Consider the following 23,923-nt stretch of genomic DNA (forward strand, 5'->3'; position numbering starts at 1 on the left):
CGCTCGCATGGAGCAGTTAAGGCTGCCGTAGAAAGCCAATGGGGAGCGCTTTTGGAGATAGCAATAAACGTTAATGGCAAAACAATGCGAGCCTGCCGACGGGAGTTTTGCGGATATATTGATTGTCATAGTGAAACCGTACAATATATGAAAAAAATGCGTTCCTAAACTCTGTCTCGTTTAAAGCTGCTTTTTTTGCAGAATGGCTGGGTATGTTTCCCTACCGGGTCTTCCTGCAGTGGGTTTACGAGTGCCAAACCTCGGAAGAGATACAGTAGACTGTTAACGACAGGCGGCGTTAGCCTTGAAACGAGGGCTCAAGTTGCTCGGCCCGAGCACCGCCGGTAAGGAAATGCTTGTTTATTTTTTTTTCTTAAGTATGATAATTAAAAGAACGCCATTTGTAGCACTGAATCGAAACTCAATTAAACAAAAGGAGACCAGCATCCTGCCCGCAGTACTACTCAGGAGGGGAGGGCGGAAAAGGGTCGCATCAGAATTTGTTATTGGCCGACAACATTCAAGCTTCATGCCGCGATACCCGAAAATGGCCAGGACGAGTATTTCAACTGAGAAGTGCCAGAACGTCACGTCAGAGGAGAATGGACGGTACAGTAATATTCTCCTGCAGGAAGCAAGCGAGCATAATATATGAAGTGACGGGTAGAATAGGCCATTATGGGTAAGTGAGGAATCCACTCGACGCTCTGAACGGGAGAGCACGCTCGCTCAACAGCGAGTGAGAAGTGGTTTATGGGGGTTTAACGTCCCAAAGCCACACAGGCTATGAGTCGCGGCAGAGTGCCACCCAGACAAAACTAGGAACGATTTCGCCTATAGCGAGGGCTTCGTCCTCGCTGCAGGAAAAAAGGAGACGTGCTGACAGCGTGGAGATTCCGAGCAGAGCAGACTGATTTTATTCTTCAGTGATCTTCACACAATAGGAATGCATTCGAAAGGAGAGCGCGGAGGCAACGAGACAGAGAGAGAGAGGGAGGGAGGGCGCATAGCGACCAGACGTTTTGATGATGCCGCGCAGCGCAGGTGTGAGGCATCTCATGTTATCGACGAGCGGCCCGGATGCGCGAGGCATCTCGTGTGTCCGACCCACGGCGGCGCCGGCGCGTCCCGTCACCTCCTCTCCTCGTCCTTTATACGCCTTTCGGTGCTCTATGCGGCCACGACTGAGCACTTAGCCCAATCCTACGAACTTTAAGTCTGAACTGAAAAAGCTATGTAGCTCGTTCCGGAACATCGAGTGTTCTCTCAGAGTCCAAGTATAACGCGAAATGAAGGTGATCACTTCAGGCTTAACCTACTGGTAATTGAATTGCTATAACACTGCTTATTTTTGCAGGAAGACTGCAATGAATACAGGAGCATAGAAAGCGGAAGAATTCCTCTATCCTGCACCGTCATGTTTGTTGCAAAATAAGTGACCGTCGATCCCATCATGAAAAAATTCCCGGTCCGTTTCAGCCGGAACGAACATGATAACCTTAAAATCGCGGCGGACTCTACCTGTTCTCTGAGGTCCCGTACTTTCCGCGCAGAAGACAGTGCATGCCGCACGCTTGAAACAGTCCCGATTTAGCCCGTTGGGTCGTCACTTTTTTGAAAGCAGCAAACAATGTCATTTTGTCATTTGAGTTTGTTGGCAGCAATGTGGGCGACTACGCGCAACACTTACGCATCTGTGCTGCTATAGGTCTGAGTTCGAATCTCTGTTTTATCGCCAGGAGGTACCCTCGAAAAAACTTTTTCCTGTGGGTTTACGACCGCACACACACGCGCGCGCGCGCGCGCGCGTGTGTGTGTGTGTGTGTGCGCGCGTGCGTGCGTGTGTGTGTGTGTGTGTGTTTGTGTGTGTGTGTGTGTGTGTTTGTGTGTGTGTGTGTGTGTGTGTGTTTGTGTGTGTGTGTGTGTGTGTGTGTGTGTGTGTGTGTGTTTGTGTGTGTGTGTGTGTTTGTTTGTGTGTGTGTGTGTGTGTGTGTGTGTGTGCGTGCGTGCGTGCGTGCGTGTGTGTGTGTGTGTGTGTGTGTGTGTGTGTGTGTGTGTGTGTGTGTGTGTGTGTGTGTGTGTGTGTGTGTGCGCGCGTGCAGAACTCTCAGCTTGTTGAGCCCCGTGGTTAGGGCTGAGAAACTCCTCTTTGAGTCAAACTCTCTTGAGCTAACGTCACACGGAAGAGCTACAACCATGCGGAACTGTTAGCCTGACCGTTTCAAAGCAATCAATGACGCTAAGGTGCTAATCAAGTTCTTGGATATGTTCATTGCGTTGTAGCCAGAACTGCCCCTTATACCGAGAGAAGTGGTCGTAGCACGATGCTTTCCAGCTCCATTGACTAAAGCGAGAGGATTATGACTGTCATACTGTTCGCTCTGTAGGTCTCCTTATACGGGAGTGTACACAGCCAGATTGATATTAATGTTGAGCCGCCGGAGCTTTCAGCCACTTTCAGCTTACCTTGAACTGAGCCGGATACCAACAGCGATTCAAGTCGGGTCGTGAGGCGCAGAGGTCCGGCATCAAATTCTTGATTCGCAGCGGCAGTACAGCTGCAAGTTTCTTGGGCCACGAATAATCGAAGAATATGGCGGAGAGCACAATCATCACGTACGGGAACATTCCTGAAACGGAAATGCTCCTTCAGATAATAGCAAAATGGCTCCGTAAGAAACGACAGCAAGTTCCCTGGCTTGCTATTTTAAGCCGTCTTGTGATGGGACAATTAAAAAATTGAGAAATAAATCGCTTGGGTTTTATGCGGTGTTGTTTCATGGGAATGACAGAAACTATCACAGGTAACGACAGCACCCCACAATAAGACGCATTTTTGCTGATGTTGTTTTGCCCCGTGCCACACGACAATCCGTAGTCAACTACTGGTTTACGCTCAAAGATTAAACGCCATTGTCCCTTCGGTTCATGGTTTAAAGCTACATCTGTGGTCATAAAAAAATGGAGCTCGCTATTTTGTTGTAAATGCAATCACGCCTGTTACGGCAGAAATCCTTGAGTCTATGATTAAGCATCATCATCATTCGCTCCATAGAACACAGCCAGTACATGCGATGCCCGTTAACTTCCATTAGGTGACCCGCAATAACCTTTAAAACGCCATATCCTGTTCCGCTTACTTCTTCCGCACCTGCACGAAGACGGGTTTATATGGCGATTTGTACTGCATGATATAGGTTACGCTTATTTGATTCGCTTGTCGAAGGTTCTGACTCAACGCCAAAAGCGCTGGGCGGATTGGAGAGTAAATAACGTAATCACTTTGAGTGAGAAGTGCTGATGCTACAATCTGCATGCTCTGGTATTAACTAAGAAGGTAATGCCACATGAATAAGAGGTAGCTCTTTTACATTAGGTGCATAGCATTTATGGGGTCAACCCTCAGCACACTCGTGATTCACGTCTGCCGTAGGTAGAGCCTCCCTAGAGAGATGTCCGTATCAGTCACGGGCAGGCATTTGCTTTCAGGCGTGAACTCCGCGTTATAACTACGGCCCTTTCATCACAGCGCATGGTTAATGCGTTGTATGGTGGTTGCATAAATGAGCAGCTGCTTTTATGTTCACAGTTCGCGTATAACAACTGCTGCTTGTTTCTCATCCAAGACTGAATCAAGAAATGCGGCTTAAAAGCCGCAGAAATCATTAGTAATGTACAGCTCTCAGATGCCCTATAAATGCTAAGCATTTTAAAACGCTTCCACTAGATCGCAAAAAGTTTTGCTGTTGCTGCTCTTGCTTCTCACGCTTTGTGTTGTCTTCTGTTCGCAATGACTTCTTCGGAATGGGCTCCTAGTTTCGGACCTATTACAGACTGCTTTCCGAACGCGAACTCAAGGCCAGCTGTGAAGAGTGCTTATTGCGCGTGATGTACTAAGTGGCACTCAAGTGTTTTCTATCAAGTGAATACGTTATATTCTTATTTTTTTTTAACTTTAATTTTACCATTTAGTTTTCACACTTTTTTACCTTGATATGTTGAATAACTCATTTAATAATTGTGGCTGAGTGACAAACCGTCTGTCGGAAGACTATCGTGCCCCAGTATTTCCATCAATTGTTAAATCAACAAACCATCCAAAATATAGAGAGTTTACTTCAAGGCGGACTTAACAAGACTGTTACTTTGACTGACTTTGGTCTCAAGCATTTGGTGCGGTTACACTATCCCAATGCCAAGCGTCATATAATTCTAGTCAGCCTCGACAAGAACATCCGCTACCCCGAGAGAGTGCCGCCGCTAGCTTCCCTCGCGGGTGCGGCGTAATCGTACCGATGGAGAACATCCTGGAGTTCATGGCGTTGAAGAGGACGCAGAAGAGCACCCCAAAGGGCCGCACCGTGCTGGCAACCATGAGGAAGCCGACGGTCAAGTCCAGCAGAAACCCGCCCCAGTGGACCACGTACGAGTCCACCTGCTCTTCAGTCATGACCAGCCTGCAGTTTACCACCCAGAGGGTGGTGCAATTTTGGTTAGGAATAAAAAAATTATAGATCACTGCGGCGACCCACATTGGGACGCCTACTTGGCATTGACGCCTACTTGGCACTCGTCGCCTCTCTTTGCCTCTCTCTGTCATTTTATTTTAGTTTTTATTAATTTATTTATCTACTGAATTAGCGTAATGATCTTATGCTTTAATTAAAGATCAGTTTATTTACTCTGATTATACCTTCTTTTATCTCAATCAATCATATTGGTTTTTCAAATTTGGCGCCGTGGTTGCTTTCCCGTCCACTTACTATATCCCCGTCCAACCTATTCAACCGTCCAATGGTTTTTGCTGATAATTAACTAATTAAGCTATGTCAATGAAACTTTTTTTTTTATTAATTATAACTCATCAAATACATTTCAATTCATTTCAAACTTTATTTTCACTCCTTTTCTTATCTTTGCACTACTTTGCCGTCCACGGCTGTTTTCCCGTCCACTCACTATATCGACGTCCGCGCTATTTCGACGTTTCTTCGAATGAACTTATAATCCTATCGACATTTTTTTTTTCGCAGCATCCTCACATCATCCTCTTTCGATTACAACCACTCGTTTGATGCTACCTGCTGCAACTGCTACAACTGCTGCGGACGCGTTTTGCGGACACGACTCCGCCGATATAGCCTATAAATGCTTTCGCATCGATGTTGGGGCCTTCGATCTTGCTAGAGGACTGGCAGTAGTACAGCAAGACCATGTGTTTACTCCTACTGCACCGGCTAAGGTGGAACATTTTGCTTCGTGCATTGTTTTTAAAACGTAGGCAGCCGAATGCGAAAGCGAGCAATCACATCCTCAGCATCGGCTCATGCCCAAAATGGCTGAGGCGCCTGCTTGAAGTGACAGACATGAGGGTTTCCCATCGTTTTGTGAGCAAGTGCAGCAGCATTTTTCGCGGGAGTTTTCCACACCATTTGTAAACACCGCATTTAGCTTGTTTGAAGAGAAAGCAGCGACCTCTGAATGCCTCAAGAAAGAATAACAGGGAAAATAAACGTAGAGCTCGAAGGTCACCTGCAAGCTAAGCAAGTCCTTATCGCTGAAGGCACCACCTGGCCATCTAAGTAAAACATAATGAACCTTAATACTGTTAATACCGTCGTAAAACTGCCTGGTTCTCGGCAAAAATGTGCCTTTATTTCTTTTGAGTTCGATATACGGTGCCTTTATTAGTCTTTAGCAGGTATCGTCATCCATTCGTGTCTTTCGTGCGGTCAGCAAGGTGGACCTGAAAGTAGGGCTTTCTAATTAGCGATAATGGCCTCTTTGTGACTCATCATCGCTTAATCATGAGCACCAGGTTGCAAAAATCAACGTAACAATTTTTTTTTTTATTCTTGATAATCAGTTGTTACCTCGCTTCGACTCGTTAAGCTCAGAAAACATAAACGTTCGCATATCATAAATCGTGGAAGTGCGCTTATCTGCATTTAAAGCTTCGATTTTCTCTGAGTGATATGGTCGAAAACAAAATTAGGTGGTGTTACGTCATATATTTAAACTTAAGTGTTTATCAGACGTCCGAAGAGATCCACGTCATGCATATATCAAGTAGCGTCGGGGACAAAAGTCTCCGGACCGCGTGCTCCGTAAACAAAGTCGATAGCTCTATTATTACCCACCGGCTGGGAACCACACTTGTCGAGGTGACAGAACACGATTTTGAATTTCACCTCCACAAGTGTGGTCTCCAGCCGGCTGCTAATAATAGAGCTACCACTTCGATTATGGAGCACGTGGCCCAGGTGCTTTTGTCCCGGGCTGTATACGTCTTCATCGACTTCGCACCTGAATAACTGCGCCTGCAGCATAACAACCACTTTCTGTTGCCACTGTACCATAAAAACTGTAAGTTGTACAGTTGTGCACAAAAGTGCGCTGTTCGTGGTTAACTTTGCGTGCAAAGAACTGCAGCGCACTCTCCAGTTTTGCTGGTAGGCTAAACGGTCTCATGTTGGATCACTGATTTTATCCTGACAGCAGCGGTATGCTTTATTATAGGAGCATAGCTTCCAATTATTTCTGTGAGCAGGGTTTTCGTTAACTTTTCCACTGACCCCACCCACAAAACAAGTTAACAATTTGATAAGGAATTCAGTCGAACAGCTTTGTGCTCTACCCTTACGGAAGTGCTCCACCAAAAGTACTCGCGGACTCCACGTGTGGCAACTTGCCATGAGTCAGAAGCAGGAGTCTTATTCTCGATACAGCGCTGAGAGTTCTCAGTAAGATTTCTTCCGTTATCTCGGTTGTCACCTGTATCGAAGCGTCGGGAAACCAGAAGCGCCACGATCTCAAGAGTTGGCGCCTGGAGCTCAAAAGGAAAAAAAAAAAACGAAAAGTCGCGAGTTTTTCTAAGCAAGCGTTTATTATTCAGCTGCTGCCGGAAAGTACGAGCACATGCAGCCATACTTGAACAGATCGAAGACCCAGTGGCGTCCCAGGCCCTCCATGGAGTGACCATCGATCCAGTCCCGGTCTGTTTTCTTAAGGCCAGCGATGAAGTATACCAGAAACACCTGCGGTAACAAGAGGTCTGCTCCAAACGTACACCACGGTAAACCATTCATACAATTCAATTAAGAGCATGCGACGGTCGTTTTTCTTTTTTTTAATCATTATCGGAGCCAGTGGAGACCTATTCAATCGCCATGAAGCCTCCACAGAAATTAGATGGAAAGGGAGACGCTGCCCATAAGGAAAGCCACGTGTGCAGAACAATATTATTTTCGTTGTGCGTTTCACGGAAAAGGGGGGGGGGGGGGGGGAATGATTGGAGACCTGGACTGAATTTAGGGATATAATCTTTCAGCAAAGGTGTATATTGGCGGGTGATAAAATTTCTTCCAGCTTGATTGTAGTATTGTATGTAGGGTGTTTCGTTTTGTGTTTTATTTTAATTTTTTTCCGTACTCAGCGGTGTAAGAATCTGGCTCTGCTTTTCGAACTCAGATTCGGGTACAAATCGGGCTAACAAAAAAAATTTTTTATAATATAGGTTTTTTTTAGGTTATTTTTTTTTTGCAGCAAAAATAATTGATTATTACCGCTCATTTTCTTGCGAAGCATAAAATGCTTTATATAGCTCATTAGTTTCATAAACAGTCTAGAAATGGTAGGCTGCGCAACAAAGCTGCCCACCAGATAAGATTTTTTTCTTTCGTTGTTGACAAATTTTTCGTCACGTACATTACCATTCCCATGTGCATCACCGTCGCGTCTGTGGTAGAATTGTCTGCCCCTGCTTGTAATATCGCGATCAAAAGTTTATGGCACGTGGGTTCTCGGATAAAAGTTTATTGAAACTCTACCTCGCGACCCAGTCACGTGGTATTCTCACCAGCGGATAGAGCATGCCCGTCCCCTCATACCTTGACGACCTACAGGTGACTGGATTTCGTGACTGTGCAGAATTTTTTTTTCACACTCGCGTACCGTGAACTTCTGATCACGAAACAGTTGTCATTCGAAACGTTCAACAGCCTTGGAGCAGGACGTCGTTAGCCTGGTTGCGCTTCATGCAGTTATGCCAGTGATCATCATCATCATAATAATAATCATCATCATCATGAGCCTCACTTCTTGATTTCGGTTCGGACGTCGTTAACACATGTTTGATCCCTGACCCACTCTGTCCTCTTCCGGTCTCTTAGATTTACACCTATCATTATACCAGTATGGCTTCGGTAAACACCTATGTTATGGCCTGAAGTTTCTAAAACGTGCTTAATGAGCTTACCCTCAGATTAGATCGTTCCATGGATAACAAGGGTTTAAAAAAGTAGAAATGTTGCCGCCAATTAAGCGAAAACACCGTTTTAGAATAGGCGCAAGACATCCCCTAGTTCCCGTGCGAGGCTTCTGCTTTCTTGACTGGCAAACTGCACTTTCTTCAAGGCGCATTTTCGGGTAGAAATCGGGTTTGATTTTCAAGTACTGTAAAATCAAGCTCTACCCGGAAACGAAGTACCCAGCTCTTATATAGAGTCGATTGCTCACTACTGTTATGAGCTCCCGTTCGTATACAGCAGAAAGCATCAAGATTCGTTCGAGCGTCGACGGCAATTCTAAAGGACGAGATTCGAAGGCTGTGCCACGTCTCCTTTGAATCACGTCCTCCGAAGCATCATTTGAAGGACAAGCACTGGAGTCAAAAGCCACAGGAGTTACGCTGCTGCCGGAAATGCGCGATTGAAAATGTGCATTCATCCTGGCCACACAGGAAACGACCGCTCAGGCAACCAGTACGTGCAGCCGTCTGTCATAACTCGTGGCGGCGGGGAGTAAGCGCATGCAGCGGCCACTTCTCACGCTTTCCATCTCTGAACACAGCCGTCTGAACACGCAACAAGTCCTGCAGAATATGGGTGCAACAGCCTCGAGAAACGCCAAGTTTTGTCACAAAGCTTCGATGCTCCGCCTATAGCGTGAGAGAAGTTACCACGCCGTGGCATGGGCTTTTTAAGGCCAGTTTTTGCAGCGAATCTTAGGCGGCCGATTTTCTATACAATGGTAAACCCTCATTTCGACAGCACATGTGTATTCGCTTTACACATACTCGTGACCAAATAAAAGGAACGTGCACGCACAAAACGTCATTCAGTCAACTTTTCCGAGAGCAAAGAAAGGCATGGCATACGAAAAACCTTTAAGTTATTGTTTTTGCTTTTTCGAAACTTTAAAGAGAAATATTTTGATCCGGATTTTCACCTTGCGGTGCTTCACACTAGGTATACGCTCACGAGTACTCTGACAGTTCATTTCCTTTTTACAAATTAATAAATATCAAACTGCCAAACCTATGTCCAGGTACGCCAAAATTAATGTGTCTGGAACGACTTTTTCCGTTTTGGCTTCTTTAACACATATAAAAGTCTTGGTGCCTGGGAGTTGCAACAATTAACCTCCACATCTATCGAAATTCAGCCGCCGGGACAGGGGTTCCAACTCGTGAGCTGGTGCTGAGCCGCAGAACTCCACCGCCACGTAGCCACCGTGAAGAATGGAGCGTCAAAACACGAAATTCCTCACACCTTTGCGAACACATACCCGCCAGAAAGAAGTACACTTATTATCGGAAAAAAAAAAAGAAACGTAATGCATTTCAGAGTTCCCAAATACAAAGGCCATGTTCCACGGAGAGAGGCATGAGATCTCTAGTACGTCGGTACATTTAACTTGAACGATGCTTCACCTATATCGTAAAATTATAATTTCTAGCTCAGGCTTTAAGGTGTACTTTAGAGCTCTCGTTTTATCGGCTTATATTCCTATAACCCAGTGATGGCGGCGCGAGTTATTTATGCGAGAACTTGCCAGAACCATCGAGTTTCTTACACATACCTAGAGGGAAACTTGCGGAGCTGCACCTCATCCACCAAGGGCAGCCGTGGCCTCGTGGCAGAGCGCCCGCCTCGGCTTCGGGAGGTGATGGGTTCGACTCCCGCCACCGGCCGGGTACCCACCGGTTTTCTCAAAATGGGTACAAGCTATGGCCCGGCCTGGTGCTCGGCTTACTAGGGCTACATTGCTTGGGAAAGGAGCCTGCGCCTTCAATTCCCGTCACTGTGGGCAGAGAGTCGTGTAGACAAAGCGAAAAGGCAATCCCGGCAAGGGCATGCCCGGCAAGGGCATCTTCCCGGCAAGGGCATGCCGGGAAGATAAGGTTTCGCATTTGGCTTGGCCAGTGTTGACTAAAAACTTAAACTGAATCTTAACAATACAAATTTCCTGGGCAAACCTCGTAGGAATGTTTTGCTAATTTCCATACGAGCATAATAGCAAAGGTTCACTAATGCTAAATTTGTTCAGCAAAAAAGTTTCATTAAAAGGAGTTAATCTGCATAGGATGGAGAGCATCGCGGCTGCGGTGGCTAACTCTAGCCACTCTATTGCGGCGTAGCCATGATTCTGCGACAGAATCCACGTTTTCTGCCCAATACTAGCCAAGCTACAGACGAAACCTCAGCTTCCCGTCATGCACTTAGTGGATGAAGCGCTCTTTGAGAAGCTCGAATAGACGGTGGCGCCACTTTTCACTCTCGGTAATTCTGTGAAACTATATGGCGACAACAGCTCACTAACCCATCCAACGAGCTACTGTCCCTCTTTCTCTCTCTCTCTCTCTCTCCTGTCTTTCTCTTTTTTGCATGTTTGAATGCGAAAGAGCATCGTTCCCTATGACAGATATGGTGTGCCGCTGTCTGTGTGGTGTGGCAATGAACGAAGTCGTAATTTTACCCGACAACGCTGCAGCACTTGAATTGCTGTGTAGAGTCGTAATATGCGGCCTTACAGATATGCCGCGAAGCGGCACTCGCAGCCATTCCCCGATATCGTTGGCGTACCTCGCACTTTGCGGGCTTCGCTCTTTTGGACGCTTATCGGACATGGCTCGAATGTCGAGAATGAAAATATTGTTGGGGAGGTTGGCCTTTCCGAGGCGCGTACCGACGGGAAGAAGAGAGCCAGCATATGAGAAGACTCAGGCTTTTTGGAGAAAAATGTCGGACATTTCTCGGGCACTCGCATTGCTCGAGCCTATGCCTCGAGATTAATCTTCTCAAGAATTCCCTCTACAGTGTAGAAACACATGCGCTAGGCCTCCAGGCACGAGGACTTGACCTATCATTATGTGGCCAGCCAGCCACTTAAGCGCAGTCATGAGGAGGGAAAGTAAGAACTGACATTAATCATGAGAACAAAAATGCCCATGTAGCCGGAATTGGTCATTTTAAGTTGAACTTAGAAAAGCGCAATAAAAAGACAGGGACAATAAGAAGAAGAAGCACGTAGGACAAACGCTTGACATCAACTAGTTCTTTACTCGGGAAAAAACACATATATACAGATACATAGAGGGCGGAAACAAATTATTAACCAAACAATGAATCGGCTTTATGACAAGTGTGTTTAGCGTGAACAGGTATCAAGGTAAGCAATTTCCTTGCGTGATAACGTCAGGGAAGGAGTGCTGATACATTTTTCAGCTTTCTTTACAATACGATAGGCCTCTATAATTTATCTGTGAAGCCTCTCTTTTCCTTTACCGCACGTGCGTGTGGCATTGAACTGCGGCTCATTTGCTTTGCATTTTTTACATGACTTGCAGTGTTCTGCTAGGTGCCCATCCGTTGCTACAGCTTGCACAGCACGACGGTGTTCCCTCAACCTATCGTTCAGGCACCTGCCTGTCTGGCCAATGTACGATTTCTTGCACGAGAGCGGAATCTCGTAGACCACCCCTGTGACGCAGGTTGTGAAACGGGTGGCATGCTTCGTTGTGCACCCAGGATGGTCATTCACCTCGTTGACCTCGTTGATTGTCCCTGTCTTTTTATTGCGCTTTTCTAAGTTCAACATTTATTACCAACTCGCCCAAGTTTCTGCATTGCTTGAAGTCATTTTAAGGTTTTTCTTAATCTGCATTCGCTCTCAAAACTGCCAATATTTGAAAAAAAAAAGTCTTTTCAGCCGACGTCCCTAAGGTCAGGGCAAAATTACGCTCCGAGTCGCTCTGGTCAAGTAGTGCTTGTGCCTCTGTCACTGACGTTCGAAGGCGTTTGGCACTGAATACGGCCATGCTCCTCGTTCGGGTCACGCTCTGGACGGGCCTGAGGCTTACAGTGTCGTGTGTGTTTTGGATCTGTGCTACAGTTGCAACTACACAGTAAACAAGAATCAACCCAAATGGATGTTTAAATGGCTGGCGTCGCCCTTTAAACTCCATCTGCGGAAACATTTACTCCATATTGAGAAAATGTTGTAAATAACCTATTTTACTCTCCGTTCTGAATAACGGAGCTTAAAGGAGGAGTCTCTTTTTAACACCGTTTTTAAGTGCAGTTTCTTGGTCTCAATGCTCCCCAAGTCCTTAATAGAGTAATGAAAGCACCATTTTGCGCGGTTCGCGCTGCTACGTAGCGTCTCGTCTGCTTCTTGTCAGTCGTGGGATAATGGCGGTGCGTGACGTTTCATTGGTTGCCATCGCCGATGGATAGATGCTCACTTCTGTTTCTTCACGGACGCCTGCCGCGGTACAAGTTGCCGGATTGTTACCATTTTATGCTGCAGTAAGCCACATTCAACTGCTCCTCTGAAGCGTCCAGCGCGCTCCCACCATACCTGATCTTCCTTTGTTAGCCTCGCAACAACGTTAGAGCAACCGCTTAGGCCTCATCCTCAGTTGTTTTTGTTGTTGTTGTAGTTTGCGCGATGCGTTGCAGGAGACTAGTGTGCTGCATCAGCACCGAGCTCTGAGCACCGAGTTTCAGCACCGAACTCTTGATAGAGCTGATGAGGCTACATTGCTTCTCAATCGTATTAAGAAACCAAGCTTTAAAGACGTGAAGATGCAAGCAAACACTGCCATGCCAGATTATTTTCGGTGGTATTTTCATATTCAACTTATTCTGCTCTGGTTTTCAGTGACCTATAACGTGGTGCACGAAAATGAAATCTACTCTGAGACCTCTTTATAGCTTCGAACGATTGATTGTAAGGTTACATTGTTCTACCTACGATAACATACCAAACGAACTTGCAAAACACAAGCAGACGGCTCCTGCCGCCTCCGCCTACGCTGCCGCTGGGCTTGCAGACGGCGAGAGAACGCCTGATGTGCGTTTAGATTACAGCTGCGCTGCTGCCCAGAATGCGTTGCCGGCTGCCCCCGTAGCTCCCTGCCCGTTTCCACGGCTGGCACTACAGTAAGAATGAGCCTTAATGACTAGGAATAAACATAGTGGTACTTCGTGTCCCATTTCTTTGCATAATAAAAATTTTCTCCCATGTATGCCTGAAAACTTACCTTGTATAGGGAAGTAAATATACTCCATACGTATGGGGTAAATAAAACCTCCTTTGGGTGTGCGCCAGAGAACAAGTTACTTACTCCCATCTGTGCATTTTTTTGTTCTTAAAGAAGCTTAGATACCTAGTTTTACTGCGTTTTTTCTTCTTTCAAATGGTGCTTTTTATAGTAGAATACATGTATCACCGCGTGGTATTCGCCTACGACCGCTAAATAGTTTATAATTGAATTTCTTCTCTCATGCTGTTTGGATTTCGGTTTCATCAACCGAAATATGGTTGTGACGTGTACTTGAACGTTAGGTCACGTGAGGCACAGAAAAACTCCATTATAAATGCTGATACGTATTTTTAACTCACTACCGAACTTAAGCCAGCTTACTTCAAGAGCTAGAGTTACAACAAACGACTAACAGCAGATATATTGCCGGTTTTTCGTGCCTCATGTGACCCACGTTCAACTACACGTCACAGACATCGTTCGGTTGATGAAACCGAAACCGAAACAGCGTCAAGATGAAATTCAGTTACACGTTATTTAGCGGTCGTAGGCGAATACTACGGGGTTCTTCATGTACACCACTGTCTAAAGCATCGTTTGGAAGAAGAAAACACGCAAGCAAAAATTTGGTGTCTGTAACCCTTCAAGAGTCTACAGAATATGTTCGGTACCGGGAGCGCGCTCTAAGTGCGGCTGAATGGTAAAGCGAGGGTTAGTCACCGGGATGGAAGCGCGGGTCGTTATTGAAGTATGCGTTTATCAGTGTTGCCTGACATGCGTTTTCAATGTGGAACCGCACATCTGTTTTACCTGGACAGGAAGACAGACGTCACTGATTCTCCAATTGACCCCCTGTCGTCATCAGCAAGCGCACAGCCCCGTTCGGTCACAGAGCGTTCCTACGCACGAGTGCCTTCGGGAATCAGGCTCCCTATTGTCACAACGGCTACCGTAGTCTTCCATCTCCCTTTCATTTCTCATCCCACAATTCATCATGCTGTACATCCCGGGCCACAGGCTAGGGTCAGCAAGCTAGCCTTCGTGGCATGGGGAGTATGAGTGTCAAACAGGTGTATTACACATTTCAAACTTTGCTGAGATCGCTGAAGAGGGATGCAGGCTGGCAGTTTTGATGGTAGAAGGAATTTTGTTTGCGCTCTTCATCAAAATACTTCGATACTCAGTAATGCGTTCATTTTCCACATAACAGCTGCTCTGCCTACTCATCAGCCCCAATAGTGCTGCTTGAAGGGCAGGCTTACCTGTACGCTAGGCGACGCCTTATTTTGCCCTTACCTGTGACCTCAGAAGAAAGTAGTTCCACCTGGGAACGTCGGTGTTCCTTAAAAATTGTTTCCTCCAGCAGTCGATCGACCTGCACGCAATCGAAGGTAAGAAGTTTTTACATAGACACTCAATGAGGCAATCAATTCGCCCGCCTTTTGTGATTCTAGAAGGAAAAGGGAACAGAGGCAATGGAAAAAGCCAATTTTTCTCTGTTTATAAGGTCCGTTGTTGAAACCGCAAAGGTAAATACTTGAAACCTGTGCTTTGTTTACATTTTTTATTTTATTCTCAAGTTAGTTTTAGCATACAAGGCAAAAGTTATGAGTAATGACAATGCTTCATCTTCTAGAGGATTAAAATGCGGATTGTATCAAGGCAGTATTCTTGGGGCCCTGGTGTTTGACATTTTCATATCATATGCATCAAATATTCAAATAAAATTTCTTATCTACGACGGTAACCACAGTACATTTTTTACATCAAGTTACTCGTCATGCGTATGAAGCTCGAGGTGCACTAAATAATTGGCTTCTTACTATATAGGTCACTGTCATTAATAGTATTAAAATAAAGGCAGCGCGTTTCAGGTCCAAAAGGGAGGTAGTTATCGCTAATGGTACGCCTATAATTGGAAACTCTACCGCAGAAACTGCCCCTTCTGTGAAGAGCGTGCTGTCATTTTTGAAAGAAATTTATGATGCAGCAAATGCACCAGCACAAATGTTAGCAAATTTGCTGCCCCGTTCGCGGTCTCACAAAGTTGCGCTGTTTCCTGCCAACCTACATTAAGTACGAATTCCTAACTCTCTCATCACACTTTCACTACCACTATCTGCTTTGAATAAAACAACTATGCTTGTTTCAAACAAGCGACCAATTTTTTACCCCTCAGGCATATGTAAAATAAAATCGGATTGATTGATTGATTGATTGATTGATTGATTGATTGATTGATTGATTGATTGATTGATTGATTGATTGATTGATTGATTGATTGATTGATTGATTGATTGATTGATTGATTGATTGATTGATTTCACACAACTTATCACGCACTCGCCCAGGGAGCCATCTCCTCATACACTGTGGTGTAGCAAGGTGAGTGTGCAACCATGAATGTGGCCATTCGGCCAGACCATTTCAGTATACAGTGTGCAGTAGCATACGTCACCCCTTCCTCTTTGCACGCCTCGATAGAAAGGGTTACATCGGTCGCCCGGTTTGAAAGGATCCAACGAGGTAGCTCGTTATTTTCAATGACATTAATGAACTTTATTTTAAAGGGTCCTGTATAAATATTTAAAATAAAACTACTCTCCGACTTTCCGCACTTCTTAGCACGAAGTTACAAGGTGTGCCGGCACCGATAACTCCTCCTACCTCCCCCTACCCTTACCGCTCATGCCATGAGAACAATGAGTGTAAAGGATGCCTGAATTATAGGACCACACACGGCAAATTCGGAGAGCGCCCACTGTTCGGCTCACCGGACGGCATTCGTCTGAGCCAGGCAGTGAACGCTGAGAGATTTTGGTTAAGGCATGTTGCGACGCGGCGTCGACACAGCTGGCCCTTATAAAGCACAGATATCGCTACAGAACAAGCGGAGTCTTTCTTGTATAACGTGGACTACTCAAACATCTGCTCACAACTGTCCCTTGAATGAGCAGCGAAAGAGGGAGAGGGCGTCACTACCGTAACCTCAGAATTCGAGCGTCCCGTCCCTAACTTCTGTTACAACCTTCCTTGTCACATAAAAAGGTTACTAACATTTGCAACTGACTGGGGGCTTTTTATGGCCTTGTTGAGGGACCTTCATATGCAACACATAGCAACTACACGCGAGAAATTTGAATATACAGAAATAACACCGCTGACGACCTTATTCATATGTAACACAAAGGAGTAGAGTTTCTAGCATATCGCATAATATACGCAAAAATTCAACAATACAATGCCGATAGACAACGCAAAGGAACTCAGGCAACAATTTTTATAATACACAGCACAGTCGCTTTTTTCTTTTAAAGGTGCACTGAAGAAGAATCTGAACTCGTATTTTTACCGCTGGAACTCGATCTACACGTTGTGAGCGCTCTTAGAAAATGCAAAATATCGTCCTGTGCGGTCAAGTTCCCTAATTTAAATCCGATTAGACGTCGCGCTCCCGTCTTTTTTTTTTAATTCCCTGCAAACGGTGGGAGGAGTCAGCCAACCTTTCAACCAGTCCCGTGGCGGCTTGCCGCTCTGCCATCGGTGGAGTGATACGTAGCTATCGGCGAAAGCAAAGAGTCCATGAGCATTTTTATTCCCGTGGTACTAATTTGCAGCTATGTAGTCGCTCACTAGATCTATTTATTCACGGAAACCTAAAAAAAAAACAAAATAAAAGCGAAAGCAAAGCCGCCACGCGACTGCCTTAAAGGCACTCCATGTGTTGGTTGTCTCCTCCCACCGTCTGCGGGGAATTAAAAAAAGAAAAGAGGGAGCCAGACGTTAATTCGATTTAAATTAGGGGAATCGGCCATACAGGCCAATAAGTCGAAGTTTGTAAGAATGCTCGGAACGTGTAGACCGAGTTCCCGCGGCAAAAAGACGAGTTCAGATTCCTCTTCACTGCACCTTTAATAGCGTGAAACTGCGAGACATGCTTTCAGTACTACTGAGGCATGCCCGCTGGTACCCACAAAACGTGACACGCGTTAACCAAACCAGGATTGTAGTAAACAGTGATGCCTTGATTAATTTGGCGGGCATTAAAATTAAGCACCGGACACTGGTGCAGATTGAATAAAAGTATCTCGTGTTTCAGAAACTCAGCCTAGGCTGCTCTTTTGGTGGCTGTTCCGGTTGGGCTTTGGTCAAAGAGAAAGCGGTTTTTGCCTGCTAAAAGCTTTCTGGCCCTGTCTGACAAATTGCTTGCACGCTCTCGCCCCATTCGGATTCTGGGCCTTTGTGACAAAAGTTCTACACGCAAAGCCAATATATTGACTAATAACCTGGGCATGTACCAGAGCCGATGAGCTCCTGTCACGCTGAGCAGCATGGCGATCAGCCCGTAGAGGTAAGTGTGGTTGTTCCATCTGGACTTCTCCAGCAGAAAGATGAACCAGTAGGGAATCAGGAAGGCCAGGCAACTTTTCCTGAAGTAAGCTCCAGTGGCGATGCCGATCGCACCTGCAACCATTGCCGTCACATGAAGTTCGCACCTGTATTTCCTCTGTTTTCGGCATTCCCAACCTCCCCTCCACCCCCCCCCCCCCCCCCCCCCTTGTCGGGAACAAGTGTAGCCTCAGTTAACTCCTCAGTGAAATATATAAACAGCAGGGACGTAGATTCTGCGATGGACAGAAATTCCCGGAGTGTACTACGGATTAGTCGCTTCTTGATCAAGCAAAGGCTTTTTTAATTATCAACAGAAACGGTAGCATGACATACGAACGTGCTCGGAAGACAGGCAAGGCCGGCTCTGTCTCCCGTGTCGTGCCGTATGTCATGTTTGCTGTAGCCCATAACAAAGGTAGGTACGTTGTATAGGCAGGTCTAAGAAGAGAGACCTAGGTATCAATAACGAATCCTACTGCACTTGCTTCTAAAATGCAAAAACGAAACAATTCAAAGTGAAAAGGTATGTATACTATAGCAAGCTGTCTGTCATGCTTATCCATGTAGACTTGCAGTTAGTCATCTGCTAAAGCCGTTATGTCCGTCATGAGTGCTCTTGTTTAAAGTGAATGCATTCAACCGTGTGAAATTCTGCACAGAGCGATAATGACAAACCAAATTTCTTGTTCTGCAGGTTTCCAGTCTCGACACTGCCTGGCAAGAACGACGAGTGGCGCAGCAGCTCACCGACACGCAGCAGCTCACCGAGCAGCATGATCAGCTGGATGCAGTACATCCCTTCAAGGGGCAGCGGCTTCAGGAAGGAGAACAGGGGGAAGCGGCACTCCTTGGGGTCACCCCAGCGTTCTTCCACGAAGGCCAAACCACGCTCCTCCGGCTGGTCCAGGACCATAACTGCCCCTGCGCTCAAAACAAGCGCTAGCGTCTATGCTGCAGGCTTGTTCGATTCCTTCTCTCCGGACATAATTTTGCATATCGTCTGGTAGCTTGAATCTTGTCCACTACGCATTCATACTTTGAGCCCAGGGGAGTGCTTACACTTCCCAGGCGCTGGAACAAAGTATTAGGCGAGATCTCGAATATACCAGCTTTAATGGGTTCATAGCCAGGCCAGACATGGAATGGGCGGGCGTCATGTGCCCGTGCCTTAAAGCTGCGGTTAGCTTTCTACTGAGAATGGTCTGCTGCATTAAAGCTCAAGCAGGACGCAAAGCTTGTCTGCCTGGTGTGTGGTGTATTCATGGTTGTAACAGCAGACTCAAAATAAAAGACAAAAGACGGCGACACCCGTCCAGTGTCGTCAGGCTACCTTGATCTTCCGTCACCTCGCGCTGTTGCTTCAACCGCGAACACACTGCGCTCGGTTTGACTCTCGTGATTCATAAAGCTTCCTCGTTGTCGGCAGGCAATACAGCTAAACGTCTCTACCGATCAGCGAGCCGTGCCGGTCGCACCGCAGGCAGCGCCAGGCACGTAGCCAGAAATTTTTTTCGGGAGAGGCACGAGGCACTTCTATCGGCCAAAATCGGGAAGGGGGGGGGGGGGGGGGGGGAGGGTTACATGCCCAACAAGAGCGCTGCCAGAAGACTGGGGAAGGGGGGTGAGCATGATTTCGAGGGGTACCCGAACCCCCCCCCCCCCCCCTCTTGCATACATGCCTAGGCAGGACAGCCAGTGTCTGCGCGTTTTAGGAGGTATAACCAGATTTTGAAAAGCGGGAGTGGATATGTCAAGTATGTTTTTCATTTGCCTGCAATTATCAATTTACAGGTGCTCATCAATAACAAAGCGGTGTCTTTACTATTTATTAACATGAAATAACAACAGCTGTTTGCATCTAAAACGCGTACTTCTGGCATGAAAATGTGGTAGCGTTGTTCATCTCTTCAGACAGAGCCCATACCCACGATTAGGGGTCGGCCAGGGTTTGGTGATGACAGCCAAAGAAAATGATTGCAGTGATCTCAAAGTAAAAGGTGGGTTATTCAGAACATAGGTTGTGGAATTTGTTTTTTACCAATATATCACTGTTGACGTGTCGGTACATAACGGTACGAATATATATAAATAATGATGCAACATTTAGTGAATTCCGAGCCAATGCCACCTAAGCTCGCCGCTAAAGGCTGAGAGAACTCGTGGCTGTAGTGGCTCCGCTCTGTAGAGCGTCTGCGCCGCTATCTCGCTAAAACCAGTTAAAACCGGACCTTACCTGAACTGCAACTTCTCTGCGAAGTCATAGGGCAGAAGAGGGCTCCGCGGGGCAATCATTGCCTTTGCGCATCCGATCATTTCTAACGCAACGCTGTATATTATACCAGAGTCCTTATTTTAACGAAAGTATTCTTCTTCTTCTTCTTCACCTCTTTATAATGGCACATACCGACGTGGGGGGATTGGCCAAGGTGTAGTGGTATACATAAGAAAATTTTCATAGGATTAAACGTGAATTTTGAAAAATGTATTCATGAAAAACGACAGAAGAATATTTGAAGTGAAATAACAAAGAACATTTTGGCGAGAATAATAATAATTAAAAAAAAAAACTCCGAGACTTTTAAAGGAGTTAGCAAATCAACCTACCAGTTGCAATTATGTAATCATGTAGATTCCCACAAATTGAACTCAAAGCAAATCCTTTGGCGCTCGCTCTATTCAGTCCATTTCTTCTTCTTCTTCTTCTTCTTCTTCTCCTCAGTAAACACTGCTTTCACACTTCGTCGTCAACTCTAGAGCCACCGTGATGTCGCTATCACTGGGATCGTCTAGTCGGCGCAGCGGATAAGAATGTGAGGTAAACCAAGGCGGATTTGTTAAATACGGTTCCGTACTGATTTTTATTTTCAGTTCTCATTTATTTTTATTTTTTCACGGGCTGTCGATTCAAAATATAGTGCAAAAGCAGTCAATAAAAATAATGTGAACTTAAAGCGGTGCGAGTTATTTGACTGAACCCACTCCGCCTTTCATCGAGTGAGGGAGCGAATGAACAGGCCCGAGAGAAAGAAGCTACACCACAGCGTCGCAAAGCCAATACGTACAGTCAGGGACAAAAGTCTGTGGGCCACGTGTTCCTCAAACGAAGCAGATAACTCTGTTATTATCCTACGGCTGGAGATCACACTTGTGGAGATGAAAGAACAAACTTTTGACTTTTGATCACCTCCACAAGTGTGGTCGCCAACCGCCGACTGATAGCAGCGCTATCGGCTTCGTTTGAGGAATAAGTGGCCCATAGACTTTTGTCCCCGACCGTACCTAATCTCTACAGATGCACAACAGTTGACAGCGATGCCTTATGAGCGTGCTAAAACTCAGCGAACTTTTCTCGAACTGAGCACACCGGCACTGCTGCGCTGCTGTGCTCGATGTTCATTTTTCATTGTTTTGTTCTTTTTCTGCCACATATTGATCACTCAGATCCAATCTCTGCTTCCCGGCGTGCCGATGAATGCTCTTTTTTTAACTACTTATTGTTTAGTTATTGCATACTGCCAGGCAGCTTGGCTTCCAAGGCCTACAGTGCGACCCATTAAAGAAAACATGGCATAAAAGTAATAGGCCCAGCACTTAGGAGAGAAAGCTGTGTATCACTGTGCTAAGATGACATGTCAAGCGTTGTCCCAGAAGAGGACGCCGTCGAATATTTCAAACATGTCGGCAGGCGAATCGCCCCACTTCTTAATAGTTCTTGTAAAAAGCGAATCTTTAAATAATTTCCGCATCATATGGTCATTCCCGTGAGAACAACAGGCCAGCAGCACTGACTTATATGTAGGCGTCGGTAATTTTCGTTGTTTTTTTTTTCGCGGCATAATATTTCGCATGGAAGAATTACCGTTTTTTTTCGGCGTTGTATGTGGCACTCCTGTGTAGTCAAAAGTTGCGTACTGTTTTTCTTGGCTTGTTTGTTACCACGAGCAGTTGATATGCCAGTAACTAACGCCCAAGTCGTCCTCCTTAGAGCAATGGTTTTTTTTTTTTTCTTAAGGAGAAAACGCTTCACGAGAATAAAGTTTCGGATTCGAAAGAACGATAAAGTTACCGTAGCAGAACATCGAGAAGGAGCCGGAGGGCGTCGGATCACGTAGGGCGCATGATGATGGCAGCGATGGCAAGGCCGGTGAATCGTCGCGGTAGACAGAGTTCATATCACTTTTTTGAGGTGTTTGTGCATAGTGTCGCTTTTACTGCGTGGCTTGCAACGGTTACATACGTTGCCAGTGTGCTGTACAACCCGTAAAGAAATCTCCTTATACGATATAACTGGTATAATTATTAAGGTGGTAATACGAACAGAAGGCGCTACACTAGTAGACGAAGCTTGACAAGGAGGTTCAGCATTCCAGTATGCATCCGGCGAGCGTCTTAAATTAGCGGAGCAATGCCGCAAAAACGTAGGACTGCGCTGTTTAATCCAACTATCATTTTGTCTCACCGCGCTCCTGGCTTCCGAATCTTGTTAATTCTCTCTCGTCATCAACTGCAACCCATATTAACAGCCAGAAAGCCGCGATCTTTCTCTCAAGGATACTGACCTTTTTCGGTTAAAACCTGATTTCAAAAAGCGGATTCGGCGTTCATTTATAGTTTATCATTTTATTTACGGTTTAAACACAAAACTCCAACCCCTGCTTATGTATACTAGCGGGCATCTAACAGTCAAGTGGTGCAGCGTGGCATCTCACCGAACAGGATCCGTGTTAGGGCCAGGCTTGAAGGGTCGCACGGAGCGTGCAGCCAGAGGGTGAACGCAGTCACACTCTGGCACACGCCGTCTCGGATGGTCTTCAGGAAATGGACCAAGGCCGCCAGAGAAAGACGGCAGTAGCCTGCAGCGAATGCAATGGATACCTTTGTAGGTGGCGCGAATAGAGGAGGCAATGAACAGAGGTGAAAGCGAGGTTTTTCGTGGGGTCTTTAATTGTCACAAATTACCGTTTTTTTTTTTTTTACAAAGCTGCGCCGGCAGCTGCTTTGTTTCGGAAAAGATGAAAATATCCGCATGTAATCGAGGAAGAATTCATGAAGTTTAAGCACTGCGTGCTCACTGGAATAAAGCAAATATGCCTCTGAAATACAAATATTGGCTCACGAGGTGACACTTGTTGCTTGAGGGGCTTTTTGAATGCCTTAGAAATGAACTCCAGCAATAGATTTATTGCTAGTTTTCGTTTCCAAGATCGACGAAATGATTCCAAAGGATGATCAACAAGTTGAGTCGACCAAGTCTACCGGTCCCCCTGCAGTCCTCGCGCTAAAGAAATAAACATGCTCAGTGCTTAAGTTATTGTTAGCGCATTTCTTAAGTATGAATCCAATACACGGACATCAATGCATCGTATTTCTTGCGCTTACAGGTAGTAGCCACCAGGCAGGTGCTATAGCGTTTACTTGTTGACGTGTCGCTGTATCTACGCGTGTAGGATAGCAAGATTCTTATGCTAAGAACCTCCTGGAGAAACCAAAGTTCACACAGCAGAAATTTCGCATAGCGCAATGCGCTCAGCAGCGCTACCTTTTAGTGAACACCAGCCAAAGCGCGTGCCATCACTTTCCACTTCTCGTTCCACCCAAAAGCTGGAGAGATTTATGAGCGTCATCGGAGACCAAGAGCCGCACTAACAAGACGAGTTTATGTTCGCACACTAGGACGCTCTAAATCACATTTAACTCCGCGCGTTCGCGCTCATCTTTTGCTGTACAGCGGGATACCGTTATTCGCAGAACCGCGGACACACGGGGCCCCATGCAACAAGACCCTGACCTTTTTTTCCGTTATCTTCGTGCTGAACGTCAGCTTCCATGCTGAACGGCAAGGATTCCTCTGCCGACGTAGCACTCGAAGAGCGGCGCACTATCGAAGCCTCCTCGCCACGAAACAAGGCGGAGGTTCCGGAGTGCGACTTCCTTACTTGGGAGTGCCTACCCGTGTTGCCATGACAGCGCTGCTCTTGGGACAGCCGCTGCTTGGCGTAAGCTTGCCTCCGCCAAATCCCCGCGCAGCGGACTCATGGCGCCGATTGGAGGCCTCGCCGTGGTCAGTGTTGGCCCGCCGCTGTTCCTTTTTTTGCGGCAGCCACTGGGCGGAGACGTCCGATATTCGGCTTTTCCGCGAGATCCGCGCTCTTGGCACGCTAAGCCCCGCTCGAATTAACGCGAGCGTGGAAACGGTCTCTA

General features: G+C 46.2%; 1 protein-coding gene across 1 annotated transcript in view; it reads right to left on the reverse strand.

Moving 5' to 3' along the window:
• The window catches only part of GC (gamma-glutamyl carboxylase), a 52,472-nt gene extending 33,837 nt beyond the window's left edge, over window positions 1–18,635 (reverse strand). The window contains exons 1-6 of the mRNA XM_089577309.1: window positions 18,488–18,635; window positions 17,629–17,794; window positions 14,627–14,705; window positions 6,931–7,037; window positions 4,294–4,457; window positions 2,467–2,630 (exon numbers count right to left, since the gene is read on the reverse strand). Of these exons, the coding sequence (XP_089433435.1) occupies window positions 2,467–2,630; window positions 4,294–4,457; window positions 6,931–7,037; window positions 14,627–14,705; window positions 17,629–17,794; window positions 18,488–18,635 (828 nt within the window). The remainder of the gene's footprint in view (window positions 1–2,466; window positions 2,631–4,293; window positions 4,458–6,930; window positions 7,038–14,626; window positions 14,706–17,628; window positions 17,795–18,487) is intronic.
• Between the last annotated feature and the right edge of the window lie 5,288 nt (window positions 18,636–23,923).

This window comes from Amblyomma mixtum, chromosome 3, assembly GCF_055824585.1.
Source record: "Amblyomma mixtum isolate Tamu chromosome 3, ASM5582458v1, whole genome shotgun sequence".
Taxonomy (NCBI): Eukaryota; Metazoa; Arthropoda; class Arachnida; order Ixodida; family Ixodidae; genus Amblyomma; species Amblyomma mixtum.